This window comes from Hyalella azteca, unplaced genomic scaffold (genome assembly GCF_000764305.2).
Source record: "Hyalella azteca isolate HAZT.00-mixed unplaced genomic scaffold, Hazt_2.0.2 contig10827, whole genome shotgun sequence".
Lineage (NCBI taxonomy): Eukaryota > Metazoa > Arthropoda > Malacostraca > Amphipoda > Hyalellidae > Hyalella > Hyalella azteca.
In genome coordinates this window covers 37309-60164 of record NW_025940847.1, presented here as the reverse complement: position 1 = coordinate 60164, position 22856 = coordinate 37309, and the positions used below count along the sequence as shown (strand labels likewise).

The 22856-nt window shown below is 39.8% G+C and overlaps 1 protein-coding gene across 1 annotated transcript in view; it reads right to left on the bottom strand.

Moving 5' to 3' along the window:
• LOC108666312 (bumetanide-sensitive sodium-(potassium)-chloride cotransporter) overlaps positions 1-20365 on the bottom strand; it is a 37011-nt gene extending 16646 nt beyond the window's left edge. Inside the window, exon 1 of the mRNA XM_018153156.2 lies at positions 20079-20365. Coding sequence (XP_018008645.2) covers positions 20079-20315 — 237 coding nt within the window. The 5' untranslated portion in view covers positions 20316-20365. The remainder of the gene's footprint in view (positions 1-20078) is intronic.
• Positions 20366-22856: the final 2491 nt, after the last annotated feature.

Sequence of the window (22856 nt, the reverse complement as noted above, 5' to 3'; positions counted from 1 at the left end):
GCGGAATATGGATAGCGCGATAACAGGCAACAGAGTAATGATAACAGGACGGCGAAAACACAAACATAAATGATCATGTAAAAATACAGTAACATATAAATAAAAATAAGTACAAGCAATAATTCGGGTAGTATAAATGCAAAGTTTGCAATAGTGATATTGAGATTATCGTCGATATCTGCGCTTATGTTAGTCGCAGTCAGATAAAAATTAAGGAAATGATTACGAAATTCATGGCAATGGCGCAAGATATACAGAAATTGACTGAAATTTCACAATCAATACAACAGGTGGCGGTGAATCAGACGCTCGGAATGTCAACGTCGCGACGATCGCAAGAACGAACAATACGCTAGAACACTGCGCTAGAATGCTGGGCTAGAACATTGCACTAGAAAACTGCGCTAGAAAACTGCGCTAGAAAACTGCGTTAGAAAACAGCGGTAGAAAGTAACGCTAGAAAACAGCGCTAGAACACTGCGCTAGAATTCTAGGCTAGAGAACTGCGCTAGAAAACAGCGGTAGAAAGTAACGCTAGAAAACAGCGCTAGAATGCTGCGCTGGAATGCTGGGCTAAGAGATTGCGCTAAAAAACTGCGGTAGAAAGTAACGCTACAAAACAGCGCTAGAACACTGCGCTAGAATGCTGGGCTAGAAAACTGCGCTAGAAAACTGCGGTAGAAAGTAACGCTAGAAAACAGCGCTAGAACACTGCGCTAGAATGCTGGGCTAGAGAACTGCGCTAGAAAACTGCGCTAGAAAACAGCGGTAGAAAGTAACGCTAGAAAACAGTGCTAGAACACTGCGCTAGAATGCTAGGCTAGAGAACTGCGCTCGAAAACTGCGCTAGAAAACAGCGGCAGAAAGTAACGCTAGAAAATAGCGCTGGAAAATAGCACTGGAAAACAGCGCTAGAAAACTGCGCTCGAAAACTGCGCTCGAAAACTGCGCTAGAACCCTGCGCTAGCAAACTGCACTAGAACACTGCGCTTGAACACTACGTTAGAACACTGTGCTAGAAAACAGGGCTAGAACAGTGCGCTAAAAAACGGCGGTAGAAACGCTCGAAAACTGCGCTAGAAAACTACGCTAGAACATTGCGCTAGAACACTGCGATAGGAAACTGCGCTGGAACACTGCGCCAGAACAATGCTCTAGAAAAACTGCGCTTGAAAACTGCGCTAGAAAACTGCGCTAGATTACTGCACTAGAACACTGCAGTAGAACAATGCACTAGAACACTGCAGTAAACCATGCACTAGAACACTGCAGTAAAGCGACTCACTAGAACACTGCAGTAAAGCGACTCACTAGAACACTGCAGTAGAACAATTCACTAGAACACTGTAGTAAACAATGCACTAGAACACTACAGTAAACAATGCACTAGACTGACTAGAGCATTGCAGTAAAGCAATGTACTAGAACACTGCAGTACAACAATACACTAGAACACTGAAGTAAACAATACGCTAGAACACTGCAGTACAACAATGCACTAGAACACTGCAGTAAACAATGCACTAGAACACTACAGTAAACAATGCACTAGACTGACTAGAGCATTGCAGTAAAGCAATGTACTAGAACACTGCAGTAGAACACTGCCTCAGACCCCGCCCAATGACACTGCCATGGTGCACTTCACTAGAGGTTCGTCCTAGATCATTAATTTTACTTAATCACGTATCTAAACTTGGTTTCGATGTGAAATCGTAGAACTAACGTTTCTAATTAATTTACAGTTTTGTATCTAGTTAATCTAATTCTGTTTGTTTGTTGTTTAGCCCAACTGCTAATAGCACATTCTTATGGTTGCATCACTGATCTAGGAATTGCATATATATCATATTACATACCGGAGTATTTAGGGATTAAACAATGAAAAAAAGTTCATTATCACTTTCAGGATACCGTGAGCGTATACATAAATGATTCCCGCTATATTGGACGAGATCGTTACTCCTATTGGAGATCAAATATATGGTTTTATTTGCTCGCACTTATCCTATATCAAGAGCTATTGACATCTTGTGTGCATATAAAAGGGACTTATTAAATATTTATGCACCATGTGAGTGTTTCTTGATACGAGATAGGATACGATCCTGTATCCTATTGCAGATCATGTTAATGGGTTTGTTCGCTTGCACTTGTCCTATATCAAGAGCTATTGAAGTTTTGTGTGAATATAAAAGGGACTTGTTAAATATTCATGCATGATGTCAGTGTTTCTGGATACGAGATAGGATACTATCCCGTATCCTATTAAACAATTGTAGATCATGTAGATCACGTATATGGTTTTGTTTGCTTGCACTTATCCCGGATCCAAAGGTACTGACATCATGCATGCATATGAAGGAACATGTTATCATATTTTCTAGAGCAGCACAACTGAGGGTAATGTAAATCCCAGGCGGATTAACGGTGGCCAATGCATAGTCTGAAGAATACCAATACTGTTTTTTTTCGTATATAGGAAACACTCGTAGGTGAGTCAGGAATAACTTTTAAAAAATCGTACTTATTCTAAATGACATTTTTCCTTAAAATTAAAATAAATAAAAAATATGCTTCTCCGTACGGTAGGCAAACAATACAGGCTATTATCGGGGCTGAGGAGTTTGTAGGGCTATCGGGAGATATGATGGCCATAAAGAAGCGTATTTAAGAAACTAATGTTTCCACAATTGTACAGTAAAAGTATAAACCGGTTATAATCCTAGCAGAGTGGATGGAGATTACGCGAAACTAGAGTATCTGATCTACATTACCATATGCATGGACAGGGTACGTAAATATTGTATAATATATTGTATTTTGAACAATAAATCGTAGCCATTATGCAGCCAACGGACACTTAATTTAATAACGAGACTTTACTTTACTCTTTCTTATTAATTATCAGAATTAAACATCAGTAAACAATTCCGACACATCGATTGCGTAATTCACGACGATTTACCGGAAGCAAATCGTTACCGAAAATAGCGAAGGTAAATAAAACTCAATCTCACGTAGGAAAATGCATGGACTTAACCTATAATCTAAAACAAATGAAGACGCTAAGTAAATCCACATCATAACCGAAAATGTTCCGAAGAGCAGCTTCAAAAATGTATAAAAGAATACAAATACAATCGGCAGAGAGAAGCAAAATTTGCATGAAAACCTACATACAGAATAAGCGAGGCAAATTTTTTTTTGCTTTTAAATTTGCGGCTAAGCTGCGATTTGACAAAACTAATGGTGAAGAACTTAAATTTTAAACCTATACAAGTACTAAATATTAAATCTCTATAACGAGGAATACAACACAAATTAATCCTAACAGTCCTGTAAATTGAACATGTATAACTAATTATATAGGTATTCTAATTAAAACCCATCACATATTTCAGAGCGTTTGTATTTTTTAAACTTGCATCGGTATCTTGGATACGTTGTCGCATATTACCTTCTCTTCTAAGAATTTGTTCAACGAGCAACTTTGTTTAAAAAGCAATGCTGTTTTATTCTTGCGTGGGTCACACTGACTCGGTTTGGCCTTACGAAAATAGCCCATCAGTGCTATATATGTCCGTTTTTTTTCCGTAATGGGGATAAGAAAGTGTCATTATTTGCACAATGTGACCCATTATATTTCTGTGTGGACTCTCCAGCCGCTGAAGTGTTCTTTGTGGAGATGTAGCCCACATTTGGACAAAGAACGCGTACAGTGTTCTTGCGTTCCATTTTCTTAGTGGGTAAATGTCGGAATTGGTCAAAGAAAACAACTTGTTCGCTTCCGTTTATGTACGAAAAAAACGTCCATGTCTTTGCTAAGTACAAGTAAACTCTAAGAAAAGTTGAAGAGAATGCTTCTATAGTTGCTTTTATACGAAAAGCCAAGAAGTATTTACGAACAGCTGCATAACATATGGAAAAATTGTTGATAATTCGTCTGAAACTGCTTATTTCCGTAAAACCATGAAGTATTTACGAGGAACAAAGGAATACTGAGAAAAATAGACGAACAAAGGAATACTGAGAAAAATAGACGAGTCCACAGTGCATAGACAGAGAGAAGTGCAAGGCCGGAGAGAGAGGCTGCGAAATGTCAAGCCTGAGGCTTGTTCTCCACAACAACCTGCCTGGCTTTATTGACTGACTCGTATCGACTGAACTATAGGCGCGTTACAGGCGGCCAAACCGTGTCAGATAGATGAATTAGAGGCGTGTTACAGGCGGCCAAGCCATGTCAGATGGATGAATTATAGGCGTGTTATTGGCGGCCAAACCATGTCAGATGGATGAATTAGAGGCGTGTTACAGGCGGCCAAGCCATGTCAGATGGATGAATTATAGGCGTGTTATTGGCGGCCAAACCATGTCAGATGGATGTAGATGGATGGATTATAGGCGTGTTATTGGCGACCAAACCGTGTCAGATGGATGGATTATGGGCGTGTTATTGGCGACCAAACCGTGTTAGATGGCTGGTTTATAGGCGTGTTATTGGCGACCAAACCATGTCATGGCTTGTTCTCCACAACAACCTGCCTGGCTTTATTGACCGACTCGTATCGACTGAACTATAGGCGCGTTACAGGCGGCCAAATCGTGTAAGATGGATGAATTATAGGCGCGTTATTGGCGGTCAAACCGTGTCAGATGGATGGATTATAGGCGTGTTATTGGCGGCCAAACCGTGTTAGATGGATGGTTTATAGGCACGTTACAGCCGGCGACACCGTGTCGTATGTATGGTTTATAGGCGTGTTATTGGCGGTCAAACCATGTTTGGCAGATGGATGGATTATGGGCGTGTTATTGGCGGCCAAACCATGTCAGATGGATGAATTATAGGCGTGTTATTGGCGACCAAACCATGTCAGATGGATGGATTATAGGCGTGTTATTGGCGACCAAACCATGTCAGATGGATGGATTATAGTAGGGGGAATGGCGCTGCGATCGATTACAGGAACCACTTCGAAAATTAATTTGTTTATAATAGTGATAAATACGCCTGGAAACGTGCAACAAATTATTGATTATTGCATTGTCATCGGGAGCTGAGCTTCCCTAAAAGTTTCAGAGCGCTAGATAGCGGGAAAGTTGGTAAAATATCGATTGCAAGATTTGATCATCACAAACAGACAGACAGCAGACAGACAGACGGACACAGACAGACAGACGGACACGAAAGCGAGCTAAGAAAAACGTGGTAATAAATCTTTCTAAGTAAGAAAGAAGATAATCGAAAATTATGAAGGAATTTAATTTCTATTAAACACTTCCTCCTTCCAGCATCGAGCTGAAAAATATGTTTGGCCGGTTTAGCGTCCAGGGCCTCGATATAAAAACGAGAGTCCGGCGGTGACCGCAGATTTTTTCCGTAACGCCGTACGTGCTGCGGACGGCGGACGAAATACCAGGCATCTTACGTGGAAATAACGCGGACCAAACATTGTTTCAACTTTGACAGAGAAACTTTGACCAAAGCTAACTTGAATAAACGTTGAATAAACTTGGAATGAACGTTTATTAACGATTATTGAACGTGTAATTAGCGTTATTATACGTTGATTAGACACTGATTGAACGTTGATTTAGCGTTGATTGAAATTTGATTGAATGTTAATTAAACGTTGACGGAAATTTGATTAAACATTGTTTCAACTATGATCAAACGTTGTTTAGACGTTGATTAAAAGTTGATTAAACGTTGATTAAAAGTTGATTAAACGTCGACTAAGCTTTAGTTGAAAGTTGATAGAACCTTTATTAAACTCTGATTAAACGTTTATTAGGCGTTTATTAAACTCGGTTTAAACGTTTATTAGGCGTTTACTAAACTCGAATTAAACGTTTATTAGGCGTTTATTAAACTCTGACTAAACCTTTATTAGGCGTTTATTACACTCGGATTAATCGTTTATTAGGCGTTTATTAAACTCGAATTAAACGTTTATTAGGCGTTTAATAAACTCTGACTAAACGTTTATTACGCGTTTATTAAACTCGAATTAAACGTCTATTAAGCGTTGATTTAACGTTGACATTGAGTTTGTATTGCATCGTGTCAGTTGTGTTGCACCATGCAGAAGCCAACAGAAACAGCCCCACATGTTCAGGTTGAAAATCCCTCGGTAGAGCGTCTCCAATTAATCATATACCATATACCATTTATCATATACCATATATCATATACCATATACCATATATCATATATCATATACCATTTAAGTGCGAAATTTTTTTGGCGGAATCGCTTGCGGTGTTGGCCTCGATAAGACAACTCCATAATTAATAGGGAAGAAGTTCAGGTGCTGGTGTAGGAAATGGATTTTCAGGGACTTCCAGAAGGATCATGTATCCAGCCAAGTATCCTGAAGCACTCCAACATCTGCTTCAATATTTCTTCATATTTGATCACGCGCGTTCCGTCACTGTTTTGAAACTTCTCGACTTTGTCAACTCTTAGGGGTTTAGAGTTGTCGAAAAATTCTCATCCTTTAATATCCATCAAATTGCCGGACCAACAAAGATACCACTTTGAACTTGACCTCCGTCAAGGTGTTGCTAATTACTTCTTCAGCTACGAAAAATTCGGATCCGTTGTGCATCAAAAACTTTGGAACATTCTGATTCATTCTCGGCCGCAAACTAATACACGTTCAGATCCAATGTCCACCAAAAAATTTTGCACATTCAGATCCATTGTCGGTATATAATTTTATGCGCAGTGATTGAATTAAAACCTTGGCTGGGTCGATAGAGGCAACATGCAACAAGTATTTTTTTAACTAAGATTTGTGACGTGATAAAAACATTCATGAATTTTTACATCCGCGTGCGCAAATTAGTCGTGAGAAATAATATATTGATATTAATATTTTTTATTTAAAAATACCATGATAAATTGCAGCTGCAAATAGTTACAGCTGCATTAGCAGACCACTACAGCTGAAGGTCAGGGCAGACTGTTTTGACAGCCTGCTTTATTGACGAGCCTTTCACAGCCTACAGTTCGATGACAATTTGTTATTTTATTTTTGCATCAAGAATTTGTGTTGACCTGAGGGCTTAACAGCGCGGCTTGCACAGACTACGCCATTGTGGACTTTGGCTTTCAGTGGAAATTCGAAATTACACAACCAAGCGCAGGTCAAATGACAATGGATCGTAAATTGCGGCGATCGTAAGTTGCGGCGATCGTAAGTTGTGCTGTGATCGCAAGTTGTGCTGTGATCGCAAGTTGTGCTGTGATCGTAAAGTAACAAAACACAACTATAACGTATTCGAGTGTAACCAATTCTAAGTAAGATAAAGATAGGCAATGAACGATAATAGTATAAAGCTAATATAAGTAATAGGAGGAACTTAAAAGTAAAGAAAATAGCCAAAAAGTTCACCATTTCTTATAAGAGAAAACGTTTCGGAGTCCAGCTCCATCGTCGTTTCGTTTTCTCTTATGAGAAATGGTGAACTTTTTGGCTATTTTCTCTACTTTTAAATTCCTGGTAAATTTGCGACTTAAGCAGCCAAGTGATTTTAATACTTATATCCGAAGTAATAGGAGTTAATAATAGTCGGATATAGCAATAAAAAGTAATTACATGTACGCAAGGTCGCTGCATGTAAGGATGTGAATCATTTTGACCCAGGATACGACGAGTATAGGAAGCCGCCATGAGCGAGGCTGTAAAAAATGATAAACAAGAGCTCACCTCAGACGCGTTCATCCTTCAGCCCCAGCTGCTGCGGTGTGCTATAGAGTACATTATTTTGTACTGTACTCAGTGTTGCAGTATATTGTACTGTAGTCACTGGTGCAGTACATTATACTGTACAGTAGAGTACTGTCGTATAAAATAAATTATTTTGCACAGTACGCACTGGTGCAGTACATTGTGCTATACAATAGATACAATAGTACTGTACATAAATATAGATATACAATAGTACTGTACAATAGAATACAATATTCTGTACTATACTCGCTGGTGCAGTACATTGTACTGTACTCACTGGTGCAGTACATTGTACTGTACAATAGAGTACAATATTTTGCACTGTACCCACTGGTGCAGTACATTGTACTGTAGTTAGTGGTGCAGTGAATTGCACAGTTCACACTGGTACAGTATATTATACTGCAGTTAGTGGTGCAGTACATTGTACTGTACTCGGTGGTGCAGTACATTGCACTGCAGTTACTGGTGCAGTACATTGTACTGTAATCACTGGTGCATTACATTGTACTGCACTTATTGCTGCAGATAATCACTTCTTCACGTTAAAATAAGCAACATAAGCTCAAAAATTACACTGTGATTATATTTTCCATTATATTTGTAAGAAAATAAAATACCTTGCCTTTTCTACCAGCACCCCAAGCTAAAAAGAATTAAGTTTTTTGATCAAAAAATAGTCAACACATTGATCAATCGTTTCCTTAAACCAAACATCCAATTCATTATTCACATTAACTCGTAATTCAATAAATTAATACCTTATAGAATTGACAAGTATCAGCTAAAAAATTTTTTGAACGGCGATACCTGTCTTACCAAATGTCCTCATCTCGATTATCTATAAATTATATAATAATCTGTACGCACTGGTGCAGTACATTGTACTGTACAGTAGAGTACTGTACAATAGAATACAATATTCTGTACTATACTCGCTGGTGCAGTACATTGTACTGTACTCACTGGTGCAGTATACTGTACTGTAGTCACTGGTGCAGTACATTGTACTGTACAATAGAGTACAATATTTTGCACTGTACCCACTGGTGCAGTACATTGTACTGTAGTTATTGGTTCGGTGAATTGCACAGTACTCACTGGTGCAGTACATTGCACTGTAGTTACTGGTGCAGTATATTGTACTGTATATAGTTACTGGTGCAGTGAATTGCACAAAGTACTCACTGGTGCAGTACATTGTACTGCACCTACTGGAGCACTGCACGATACTGCACTTACTGCTGCAAATAATCATTTGTTCACGTTAAAATAAGCAACAAAAGCTCAAAAATTACATTGTGATTATATTTTCGATTACGTTTGAAAGAAAATCATATACTTTTGTCCTTATTACCAGCACCCCAAGCTAAAATGATTCAATTTTTAATTATAAAATAATCAAGTCATTGAGCAACCATTATCTTCAATCAAACGTCCAATCCATTTTTCATATCATCTCGTAATTCATAAAATTCATGCCTGGATAGAATTGATAAATATCGCTAAATACATTTTTGAATGGCGATTCATCTTCAGTTTATATTCAAATTATCCAATAATGAGTGATATTCGTAAATAATTTCAACGAATGTTGGAGCAAACAAAAGTTTCGTTATCGATACAAATCAACTTTCCGAAGTAGTTGATTTCGATTTCTTTACGTCAAATTCATCTGGATTCCTAATTTCAAGTAAAAAAGTTTAGATATTTTTTAGATTAGCAACAATATTTACATTAATTATATTATTGAAGCGTTATGGTTATTAATTATACATGTCCATGCCACGAGTGTAGGCCTACATGTCCATGCCACGAGTGTAGGCCTACATGTCCATGCCACTAGTGTAGGCCTACATGTCCATGCCACTAGTGTGGGCCTACATGTCCATGCCACTAGTGTGGGCCTACATGTCCATGAAACTAGTGTAGGCCTACATGTCCATGCCACGATTACAGGCCTACATGTCCATGCCATGAGTACAGGCCTACATGTCCATGCCATGAGTACAGGCCTACATGTCCATGCCACGAGCGTAGGCCTACATGTCCATGCCACGAGTACAAGCCTACATGTCCATGCCATGAGTACAGGCCTACATGTCCATGCCACGAGTACAGGCCTACATGTCCATGCCACGAGTGCAGGCNACCCACCTTGCTCAAAATCATAACCGGGTAATCAGTGGCCAGCGGACCCACCTTACCCGAAATTACAGCCGGTTTATCGGAGGCCTGCTGGCGCACCTTACCCGCAATTATAGCCGGTTTATCGGAGGCCAGCGGACCCACCTTACCCGAAATTATAGCCGGGTAATCGGTGGCCACCCGGAACCACCTTACCCGAAATTACAGCCGGTTTATCGGAGGCCAGCGGACCTACCTTACCCGAAATTACAGCCGGTTTATCGGAAGCCAGCGGACCCACCTGACCCGAAATTATAGCCGGGTAATCGGTGGCCACCCGGAACCACCTTACCCGAAATTACAGCCGGTTTATCGGAAGCTAACTGACCCACCCTACCCGAAATTACAGCCGAATTTTTGAAGGCCAGCTGGCCCACTTTGCTCAAAATTACAGCCGGTTTATCGAAGGCCAGCGGACCTACCTTACCCGGAATTACAGCCGGTTTATCGGAGGCCAGGTGGTCCACCTTACCCAAAATTACAGCCGGTTTATCGGTGGCCAGCTGGCCCACCTTACCCGGAATTAAAGCCGCATTATCGGAGCACCAAAAATTACAGCCGCCATAGCAAGCACCTGAGGCGGACGAAGTGAACCTCGTCTCCTGTATGGAGTTATCCGCATTCATTTGGTGAGTGATTAGCTGGGCTATGATGAATATGAAGATGATGGAAGATCATGATAAAATATGTAGTTTAGAGAAGATTTGATGAAGATGATGGAAAATCATGAAAAATATTAAGATGATGGAAGATCATTATAAAATATGTAGTATATATAGTTCAGGTATTAAGAATTAATTAGGAAGGATTTGATGGAGATGATAGATGATAAAAGATCATGATTAAAATATGTGGTTTAGAGAGGATTTGATGAAGTTGAAGATGATGGAAAATCATGATAAAATATGTAGTTTAGAAAGGATTTGATGCAGATAAAGGGTTATCATTATGAAATTGGTATATAACAATTAAAGGGTTGAATTCAAGGGCGGGGATGGAACCAGAAAAATGAAATCGGTGAAATTGAACGATGAAAAACATTAGATCAATACCCACTGAAATGAGTGACAGAGAGCGCATTTTCTCGTCCGTCCGTGGAGTCACGGACGGACGGACATGACGAGTACAATAGCGCCGTTTTTCCAATAAATGAGAAAATGGGCTAAAAAGCAGTGAAAATGGAGGCTGATAAAAGTTTCATTGAAATTAGCCGCTGTGAACGCATTTTTGTCCTCATACATTTTAATTCCGTGTGATTTTCATTCCATTTGAAATGTTTGTTATTAGTCCGCCTTAGGCTTCTTATTGACGACTCGTTGAGGGAGCATTCTGCATTGCAATGATACAGGGTGAACCAGAATTAACTGACCCTTTTAATTTGTTAATAAATAAAAAAGTAAGAACGTTATGAAGTTGAAACTTGTTTTATTTAAAAGAAGAACATTTTTATGGTAATATTGTATCCTAGTTTTAGGATACAATAACTAACTAGGATACAACATTACATAAAATATTTTAACTAAAACATATTATGAATACATAATACATATTATAACTAATACAATAATAAAATATTGTAATAGGATACAATATTTTAACTAGGATACAATATTACCATAAAAATGTTCTTCTTTTAAATAAAACAAGTTTCAACTTCATAACGTTCTTAAACAAATTAAAAGGGTCAGTTAATTCTGGTTCACCCTGTACAAGCAGAAAAACTGTTGGCGCATCTTGTCCAATTAATGAATCACTTTTTACCAACAATTCAAGTAGAAAACGGAATAAGCATTAATTTTTCACCCATTTAGCCAGGCCAAACTAGATAAGGATGACACATTTTACCTACAATTCTAATTGGGAACTAAAGAATTACTAATTCACTTTTTAGCCGTGCCAAAATAGATAAGGATGACCCCCACAGGAATAATATGTGCCACGCTATGTGGACAGAATCTCGCTAATTTCTTTGAGTGTTTTCTAATTTTCTTAATTTTTCCTGATAGATAAGAATCTTCAATTGATTTGCCTTCAAACAGCCTTCAGAGAGACGACCTTCAGGCCTTCAGAGAGACGGCCTTCAGGCCTTCAGAGAGACGGCCTTCAGGCCTTCAGAGAGACGGCCTTCAGACCTTCAGAGAACCGAGCGCTGAATGCGAAACCTGCTTACCTGTAGCCTTGAATATCTTTAATACCTGTAACCTGTAGCAGCCTGAATACCTGTAACCTGTAGCAGCCTGAATACCTGTAACCTGTAGCAGCCTGAACACCTGTAACCTGTAGCAGCCTGAATACCTGTAACCTGTAGCAGCCCGAATACCTGTAACCTGTAGCAACCTGAATACCTATAACCTGTAGCAGCCTGAATACCTATAACCTGTAGCAGCCTGAATACCTATAACCTGTAGCAGCCTGAATACCTGTAACCTGTAGCCGTCATGGTATCCATACTCGGCTAAGTAATTAAAAAAATTCATAATTTAGACGGAAAATTCATAATTTAGACGGAAAATTCATAATTTAGACGGAAAATTCATAATGAATTCGACGCGTTCGTCCAGCCACTGGAATGATATATGCGAGTGCACGTCTTGTGTACGACAATGAACGTTCATAAATTACATGATATTAACTACACTAAATGGTGTGATTTCAAAGCCGATTGTGTAATTCTAACCTGCAGTAAATACTGGGTCATTGCGTCCAATTCAAGAAAACAGACTCAGATATAAAACATTCCTTGCAAAAAATAGTATTTTCTGTTATGTTTCTAGTTACTTAAATGAAACAATGCTAACTGAGTTTTTAAACATCGCTAAAAAATCGTGTAGCAACACGTTTCTTTAAGGATAGTTTATTATTTTAATACGAAATCCCAAATCAATCTGATCGTGTTTATCAATTGATTAGAAAAAAAATTCGTGACTTCAACCCATCTTAGGGGGAAAAAGCATTCACCAATAGATCAGTTAATGCTTGCTTTTAATCATAAAATCTGTACAGTAAAGGCCTAAAATGTAAACGGAAATCATATTGAGTCATATATATTTATAAAAGGATCCATTAAAATGTCAAAAGACATTTATTAATATTATCCAGACGCAGTAATTATTACAAGTCCTATTTATATATAAATATATATTTTCTTTTATGCAAGTTTGATTGAAGACCAGAGCATGCTTTTTATTAACAATCTTCTTGTTCGTTTTTTCAATGAGTGGAACCAAATTTCTTGCTGGCGTCGGGAGATCGAAAAGCAGGTTTCCGAATGACATTTTAATAGTTTGCGACGATAAATATATATTTATATATAAAGCTTAAGGTCAAAACTTACGGTAATGGATTTATTATAAAAGACAAATAGTTATCTGAAGTCCTGCAGAAAGTAACCTCGTCGACTAAATTGGTCCGATATTTGCCAGCGTGACGGCAAACAAGGAGGAAAATGTCGCGTATCCTGGGACATTTATCATCAGATAGGAAATGTATCAGTGATACAAGAGTGATGATGTATCAATGATGCAAGAGGTGATGATGTATCAATGATGCAAGAGGTGATGATGTTTCAATGATGCAAGAGGTGATGATGTATCAATGATACACTAGGTAATGATGTATCAATGATGCACGAGGTGATGATGTATCAATGATGCAAGGGGTGATGATGTATCAATGATGCAAGAGGTTATTATGTAACAATGATGCACTAGGTGATGATGTATCAATGATGCACTAGGTAATGATGTATCAATGATGCACTGGGTGATGATGTATCGGTGATGCAAGAGGTGATGATGTATCAATGATGCAAGAGGTGATGATGTATCAATGATGCAAGAGGTGATGATGTATCAATGATGCAAGAGGTGATGATGTATCAATGATGCAAGAGGTGATGATGTATCAATGATGCAAGAGGTGATGATGTATCAATGATGCAAGAGGTGATGATGTATCAATGATGCAAGAGGTGATGATGTATCAATGATGCAAGAGGTGATGATGTATCAATGATGCAAGAGGTGATGATGTATCAATGATGCAAGAGGTGATGATGTATCAATGATGCAAGAGGTGATGATGTATCAATGATGCAAGAGGTGATGATGTATCAATGATGCAAGAGGTGATGATGTATCAATGATGCAAGAGGTGATGATGTATCAATGATGCAAGAGGTGATGATGTATCAATGATGCAAGAGGTGATGATGTATCAATGATGCAAGAGGTGATGATGTATCAATGATGCAAGAGGTGATGATGTATCAATGATGCAAGAGGTGATGATGTATCAATGATGCAAGAGGTGATGATGTATCAATGATGCACTAGGTAATGATGTATCAATGATGCACTAGGTTATGATGTATCAATGATGCAAGAGGTGATGATGTATCAATGATGCAAGAGGTAATGATGCATCATTGCATTTGATCGACTGGAATGGTTCCAGGAAAAAAAGTCTATAGCCTCTGCGTCTAAAGCCTCTAATAAACCTTCGAGCAAATTACTTGGGAATTTGGCCTTGTAAAACTGGATTCCCAGTCGTTACGTTACAAACAACTTGAAACTGAAAGAACTGCCAGTGTTATGAAGAAAAGAAGAGGTCAAATGAAAAATGTGTGGTAAATAAATAAGATTGTAATTCCACTCATAGTTTTTAACAATTCTTCACGGACGGAAATAAATAAGTTATCACGCCCTAGCAAAATTTTAGTGCAGAAATTCGATGCGATTTCTAACACTTCACGGAGCCTTGCATTTTATCCAATAATACGAACGTTTTAAAGGAACTGCAGCCAGCCTGTCCAGCTGAAAAATTTAGAAAAATTTCTTATTAGCGATTTAAACTTGCTTTAAACTTGACTGCAGTGAGACAAAATTTTGTAGAATTATCAAAGAGACCACAGCCATGAAGAGCCAAGCGAGCCGCATGCATGGAGCCGACGCCGAGAGCCTGGATCAGCTGCAGTGGAGAGCCTGGATCAGCAGCAGTGGAGAGCCTGGATCAGCAGCAGTGGAGAGCCTGGATCAGCTGCAGTAGAGAGCCTGGATCAGCAGCAGTGGAGAGCCTGGATCAGCCGCAGTGGAGAGTCTGGATCAGCCGCAGTGGAGTGCCTGGATCAGCCGCAGTGGAGAGTCTGGATCAGCCGCAGTGGAGATTCTGGATCAGCCGCAGTGGAGAGTCTGGATCAGCCGCAGTGGAGAGTCTGGATCAGCCGCAGTGGAGTGCCTGGATCAGCTGCAGTGGAGAGCCTGAATCAGCAGCCGTGGAGAGCCTGGATCAGTAGCAGTGGAGAGCCAGGAACTGCCTGCTGCATTGAAAAGCTTGGAGCAGTTCCAGTGAAGAGCCTGGTATTGCCGCATTGAAGAGCTTGGAGCAGTTGCAGTGGAGAGCTTGGATCAGCTACAGTAGAGATCTTGGAGCGTCGCAGTGGAGAACCTGGAGCACCCACGGTGGAAAGCTTGGGCCAGCCACACTGGATAGGATTGGAAGAGCCGCACTGGATTGGAACAGCCGTGGTAGTGAGCCTGTATTAGCTGCAGTGGAGAGTCTGGATGGCCGCAGTGGCAAAAAAAGTCGCTCTAGGACGCCGGGTGCAGATTCCAGGAAGCGTATAAGAGCTTCGTACGTGGTGCGAGGCTGACCGAGCTGGTGACAGCCAGTTTGGCGGCCAGTGCAAAAACTGGTCCGCTTGGAAACTTAAAATGTTTAAAGACTAGGCTTGTGTTTAACGTTTGGTAAACTACTTCTCGTAGTAGCAGGTGCCCCTAACAATACGAATGCAGTCGCAGAGGAACAGGTACTGGATTTTACCAGTAAAAATTTGCCTGAGGAAGATCAAAATTTTGATAGCAAGTGTGATGAAGGCTGACGTCCAAATCAAACTTATGAAATCCTTCAAGATATTACTTTATTATCAACAATAATGCAATTTTTTTTCTTTCAGGCATGTTGCCCTTAATCAACTTTACATAAGAGTTTTCTCTCCAAATTGCACAGTATTATTCAAGATATTTAATGGAGTCCATGTTCGGCCAGAGATAGACGATAAACAAGTGTTTCTTAGGAGCCTCGACTGATTCCTTGGCGAAAATAAGGCCTTGGGTTCCATTAAACGCTGTTGTTCCCGGGACTCTGCTATAGTCAAATAACTTTGAAACAACGTTGATTATGAGTTGATATCGATGAAACAACGTTGATTAGAACTGGACATCGATGAAACAAAGTTTGTTGCCAGTTGACTTCGATGAAACAACATTGATTAGAAGTTGACATCGATGAAACAACGTTGATTAGGAGTTGACATCGATGAAACAATATTGATTTCGAGTTGACATCGATGAAACAATATTGATTTCGAGTTGACATCGATGATACAACATTGATTAGGAGTTGACATTGATGAAACAACGTTGGTTACGAGTTGACATCGATGAAACAACATTGATTTCGAGGTGACATCGATGGAACAACATTGATTAGGAGTTGACATTGATGAAACAACGTTGGTTACGAGTTGACATCGATGAAACAACATTGATTTCGAGGTGACATCGATGAAACAACGTTGGTTACGAGTTGACATCGATGAAACAACTTTGATTACGAGTTGACATTGATGAAACAACGTTTAATCGACGTCAGACGGCAAATGCCGCTGAGTTCGTTACGTGATATGACCATACGATTGTTCATGATTGAATTATGCTCGCGGGAAAGTTATGCTCGCATGAACGTTCTGCGCACGGTAGAGTTCTGCTCACTGGCATATTCTGCACGCGGGAAAGTTTTGTTCGCGGGAAAGTTCACGAAAAAATTCTGCTCACGGAAAAGTTCTGCTCACGGGAAAGTTCTGCTTGCGGGAAAGTTCTGCTCACGGGAAAGTTCTGCTAACGGGAAAGTTCTGCTCACGGGAAAGTTCTGCTCACGGGAAAGCAGCGCGGCGCTCGTCGCGTGCAGGGCGGGCCGCATTGCGTCCCGGAACGGAAGGAAGGGCGGGAGCGTCAGGGACCGGGACCCGTGTCACGGCCACGTCACGTGTGGCGGGACAGACCAGGACCCGGGACCCACGTCACGTCTGGCGGGACAGACCCGCGTCACATTTTGCCTGGGACCCATACAAGTTTGCTGTGGGACCATCAGCCTAGGTCAGAGACAGCACTGAAAGACGGCACTGAAAGACGGCACTGAAAGACGGCACTGAAAGACGGCACTGAAAGACGGCACTGAAAGACGACACTGAAAGACGGCACTGAAAGACGGCACTGAAAGACNTAATAATTTTGAATTTTTAATAATATTGAACACAATGCTTATCACCCTTCATTCCAATTTAACACAGCTGTTCCAACGCTGTCTCTTATACACATCTAGATGTGTATAAGAGACAGACGTAACCTACTCGGCAACGTAACCTACTCGGCAACGTAACCTACTCGGCAACGTAACCTACTCTGCGACGTAACCTACTCGGCAACGTGTTAGTTCACCAGACTGGAAGCAGCCATAATTTAAATGGTGCGCTTAGCTATCCATATAATTGCCTGCTCTGCTATCCATTTAATTGGCCACTCCACTAGCCATATAATTGCCATAGCACTCGCGCAAATTGCACAGACTACCTCTGTATAGACTGGGTCACGGGTGTGAGGAAATTTGTATGTAACGCCCTAATGAGCCAAATCCAGTATTTAGTTATCTTAACACGTTGACTACGTATTGGTAGATATGTGTACCACGAAATGTATTTCTCCAGGAGGTAGTGGTACATAATTCAGGTTGCCTAAAATCGGCCAAATCCGAGAACAAAATAGGACAAAAAAGACCAAAAAAGGCTGATAATTCAATGTATACTAGTTTATTTGTAGGTTCCGCTATAAAAATTCCATTCATTTTTTTGCAGTATTTAAATTTTAATTAGGAAGTACCCCTATTATAAATTTTAGCCGGCCAACGCAATTGAGAAAAACTAAATCACGGAATTTGTCCGGAAAAAATTACCGTCTGGCAACCCTGCTTAAAAAAAGTACAAAAAATGAAATAAGTGTACAAGATGAAGCAATCGTAGTCAACGTGTTAATTATAAATATAAGCGTATACATGTAATGCATTTGATGCATCGTATATACTTTAGTTCATTTATGACATCGCTTGCGTTCTGATAGCCATTATTCAGAACAATTTTGTGGGCGGAAGATCAGTGCAGATGGTGATCTTCGAAATTGCAGGTAAGCGGTCATGTCAAGGTAAGGTAAACTGCAAGCAAGGCCAGGCAGCGATCAGGCCTGGTAAGGCAAATTAAAGGCAAGGCTATGCAGGCAGCGATCAAGTCAGGTAAAGCAAATTTAAGGCAAGGCCAGGCCAGGCAGCGATCAAGTCAGGCAAAACAAATTGAAGGTAAGGCCTGGCAGCGTTCGGGTTTTTTAGGGCAAATTTAAGACAAGGCCAGGCAGCGATTAAGTCAGGTAAGTCAAATTAAAGGCAAACCATGCAGCGTTCAAGTCAGGCAAAGCAAATTCGAGGCAAGGCCAGGCAGCGATCAAGTCAGGCAATGAAGGTGGCGACTGCAACATTATGCGTCGTAGGTATCGGCTAATGATAATTCAAAACTTTTCCAAGTATATGTTGATAAATAATATGTTTTAATTCCGTCATTAGTGATATCCAAATGACAGAAACTTGCAGAGTTTCAGACATGAGACATCGCTGGCATCAACCACTTTTGTCTCTTCATAGCCTTCATTGTTAGTACTTCGCAATTGACAGTACGCGTAAGTTCGTAATTTTTTCACTTCTCTCGCAATTTTCCGTGTAACTCGAAATATAGCGACACCGTATAATTATTCTACCATTTCAAGATGAAGTAAAAAGTATTTAAATAATAATTATCACATAGCTGAAAGTTTGCGTTTATGAAAAAGCGAAATTACCGATCGAGGAACAGCGATAACTATACTACCATTTCTAGATGAAGTTAAAAGTAATAAAATAATAATTATCACATAACTGAAAGTTTGCAATTAGGAAAAAAACGACGGTAGCAGAGATGAATGGCAAATGAATAACAGAAAGTGAAAGAATGACAGAGAGAAAGCGCTTGACATACGGAAGTTTTTTCACGACATTCAAACTGCAATTCGTGAGGTTCAAGGTGGAATTCAGGGCAATGTTCAATGCTTGGAAAACGTGCACGTTTTGTGGACAAATTCAGAACGGAAGTTTCTGAACTTAATGACAACGGGATAACGTCCTGTAAACGCCCCGCACAAGCAATGTACAGATCAGAGGCGTGAATTCAACGATGATTGACACTTTCAACTGACAAAGGGGTTTGTAAGAAAAATCAACGTAACTCGACTCGTGTTGAAAACTCGCATGGTGTAATGTAGGTGCGATTTAATGAATCAAAAACTAAGGTAAAGCTGTAAGTTTCCAGAGAGTTCAGAATGGAGTTCAAAATCTTTATTTATTTATATGACCAGACTTTATAGGATTATAGGATTATAGGACTGTTATTCATGGGACTATAGGAAGACTTCATATACGAGTATGTATCCCGAGGGCTTAGGGCTAGGATTTCTCAATCTATTTCAAACTTCACCGACCCAAATTGCAATAGAAGGTCACACTTTATGAATTTCACTGACACTGACAGTTTCTGCATTTATCTGCTCTAGAGAACAATTCCACTGCAACATTTATTCGCAGGTAGGTTTGACACTGAAATTTTTCATATTGTATTATGTAAGGAGGTTTGGAACAACTAGTAAGATAACTTCTATATAAAATAAGATAACTGGTAAGATAACTTCTATATAAAATAAGATCCAATAAGATCCACCCGCTCGTTTTAGTCCGTATCATACAAAAAACATCACGATTTGTACTATTCAATTAAGTCTGTAAAATTCTTGGAAGCTGAGTTTTAATTATGAGTTTATGGATCACATATAAAAATCAGGACCAAATTTTACACCAACCGCTACGACTAACGAAGCCGTTGCTTTTAGTCGCCGCCGGAAATAAACTGGATCCGGTCTATAAATGGATTAAAAAAAATCTTTTCAGGAACGAAATGAAACCAGAAAAAGATTAACATGAAAATCTAGAGGCTGCTACCAGCATTAAATTTTGATTACTCACCGGGTGCCTCGGTATGGTATTTCTTTGAAGATCATCCAAAGTTGGCCGTGGTTGCAGCGATGCATCCACAATGGATTTCAAATTACGATAGTTTGACTCCTTAGGTAAGGCCTCCCTAGTGAGGTAATGTCGTAAAGACTTCTGATATTTCGTTTCATAGACAGAATTGGACGACAGCGGCGAGCCGCCATCGCTTGTGGTATCCTGCATCTCGAGCGACGCACTTGACGACGCCATGTCAACTGATGCTGCCGCGCCGGGACCAGTCCTTATATACGCGCCCGCGGGAGGCGAGCTCCCGTCTACCTGGGAAACGTTGGACGAGTCTACCTGGGAAAACGTTCGTCGGGTCTACCTGGGAAACGTTCAACGGGTCTACCTGGAAACGTTCGTTGGGGGGTCTACCTGGGAAACGTTCGGCGGGTCTACCTGGTAAACGTTTGAGGGTCTACCTGGAAAACGTTCAACGGGTCTACCTGGGAATCGTTCGACAGATCTACCTGGTAAACGTTCGATGGGTCTACCTGGAAACGTTCAACGGTTCTACTTGGTAAACGTTTGACGAACGTTTCTTGCCACGAGCCACGAGGGGTGCAATACAGGTGTTAATAATGTAATGTTCATATTAGTTTGCGGAAATGCACTTAGGTAACAGCAAGTAAAATCAGAAGGCTACATTATGAAATGGATCTATGCAAACCGGAGTAGGACTGAACTAAAGCACGGTATATCCAACATCGGAGAATAAGTGGAGATGAACAAATAAAACACAGGCGCAATTAAAGTGAATAATAGCTATAAAAAAGTATTTCACTTTATTGCAACATCTCGTCAGGGCAAATGACGACTGACCTGAATTTACATATTCAGGTGCTTGTTAAAATTGCCATCAAATTATTTCCAATTCATTTTGATGTCCTAGAATATAATTAAGTAGAAAAATTTAGTGGTTCAATAAATGATGCCATCCTCTGCCTCCATTCAATACCGTCATCTTAACTCCTGTAACCATCACTCAACTTAAATCAACTCAGTAGTTCCAACGCTAGATACGTATCATCGTCCACCAAAATTCAACACAGTTGTTCCAATGATTGTTATCATCTTTCAACTCAATTCAACGCAGTTATCCTAACCTACAACACACTTGAACTCGTCGACCTCTTGTATCATGTTGCTGCAGTGTAGATAAATAAAATTATTCAAATCTTTGCCATAACAATTCGTTAGATTTCAACCAGCATTTTTATGCATACTTGGCACTGTTGGAGTTATATAACCTATTAGCTTATTAGCTTATTAGCTCCGTAAGTTACAAATTATAACTGAAACAAGGTTACTGTATTATATCAAAGTTTAAAAATTGAATGTTTCGTCAACCTTGTTCAGATTAGATACAAAAAATTTCGTTGCAGTCATACTAGAAATCTAGCGGCGGCTTAGAGAATGGACGATTGTAGGTAGAAGATGATTGCATAATGTAGTGCGATCACAGTTCTCTCGACGCTGTTACTCTGCCGACCACGGCCAGTGGTCCGTGACGATGACACGTCACTGCCTCAGTACTCAACGACTACGGCCAGTGGTCCGTGACGATGACACGTCACTGTCTCAGTACTAACGACTACGGCCAGTGGTCCGTGACGATGACTAGTACTCAACGACTACGGCCAGTGGTCCGTGACTATGGCACGTCACTGCCGCAGTACTCAACGACTACGGCCAGTGGTCCGTGACGATGACACGTCACTGCCTCAGTACTCAACGACTACGGCCAGTGGTCCGTGACTATGTCACGTCACTGCCTCAGTACTCAACGACTACGGCCAGTGGTCCGTGACGATGTCACGTCACTGCCTCAGTACTCAACGACTACGGTCATGTGGCCCGTGGCGATGACACGTCACTGACTTTGTTGTGCGTTCTTTAAGCACAAATAAAAATAAGGTAATCAATAAAATAATGAATAAATGGTTGTGCTAATGAAAGTATTTCTTCCAATGCGTATCAAGATGGTTTCAAATCAAAATAAAAGGCCGTGTTAGAGAAAATGACTGGTCGTAAATTGTAAGGTACTTGAAAAATTTGGTGCGGTGTAAATGAATATATGTTAAAATTATATAATTTAAATTCATAAAAATATATAATTTAAATTCATAAAATTATGCAATTTAAATTCACTCCTACGTGCCTTCAAATACGCGGATATTGTAGACGTTCCACAAATGATTATTCTCTACAATAATACTTTGAATGCAGACTAAGTTCAGCTCCAGTTAATGAGAACGAAGGAAACTGACTTTAAAATTGCAGTTTTTATGAAGTTGGGTCCAATACAATGTACTAATTTACTCATTATTTTATCATACTAATTGCCTTCATATTTGGTCTCTCAATGGCTTGCTGAAGCTTACGAAATCTGCCTAAATATTTTTTGGAGAATTTTATTTATTTCAACGATAATGTTTTTTAATTAATCTTTTTCATGTGCTAGGTATTCAACTGTGGATTTTAATTTTCGAAATTTGCAGGCATAAAAATTTCCGTCGAACTATGATCAAAACCAGAGGATCAATTGGTACGTCCGTCATCTGAGCACAAAACAATTTGCACGAAATGGTCTTTGTTGACGAAAGGATATTCTTTTAAAGGCCCTAGTTACAGAATTTACTTTGAACCGTTGTAAATTTGGAAATAATTTAATTGTTATTGTATTATATTGAGGAATGATTGTGCTGGAAAGATCTATAGCTGTATTTACGAAATATTTGACTTTCG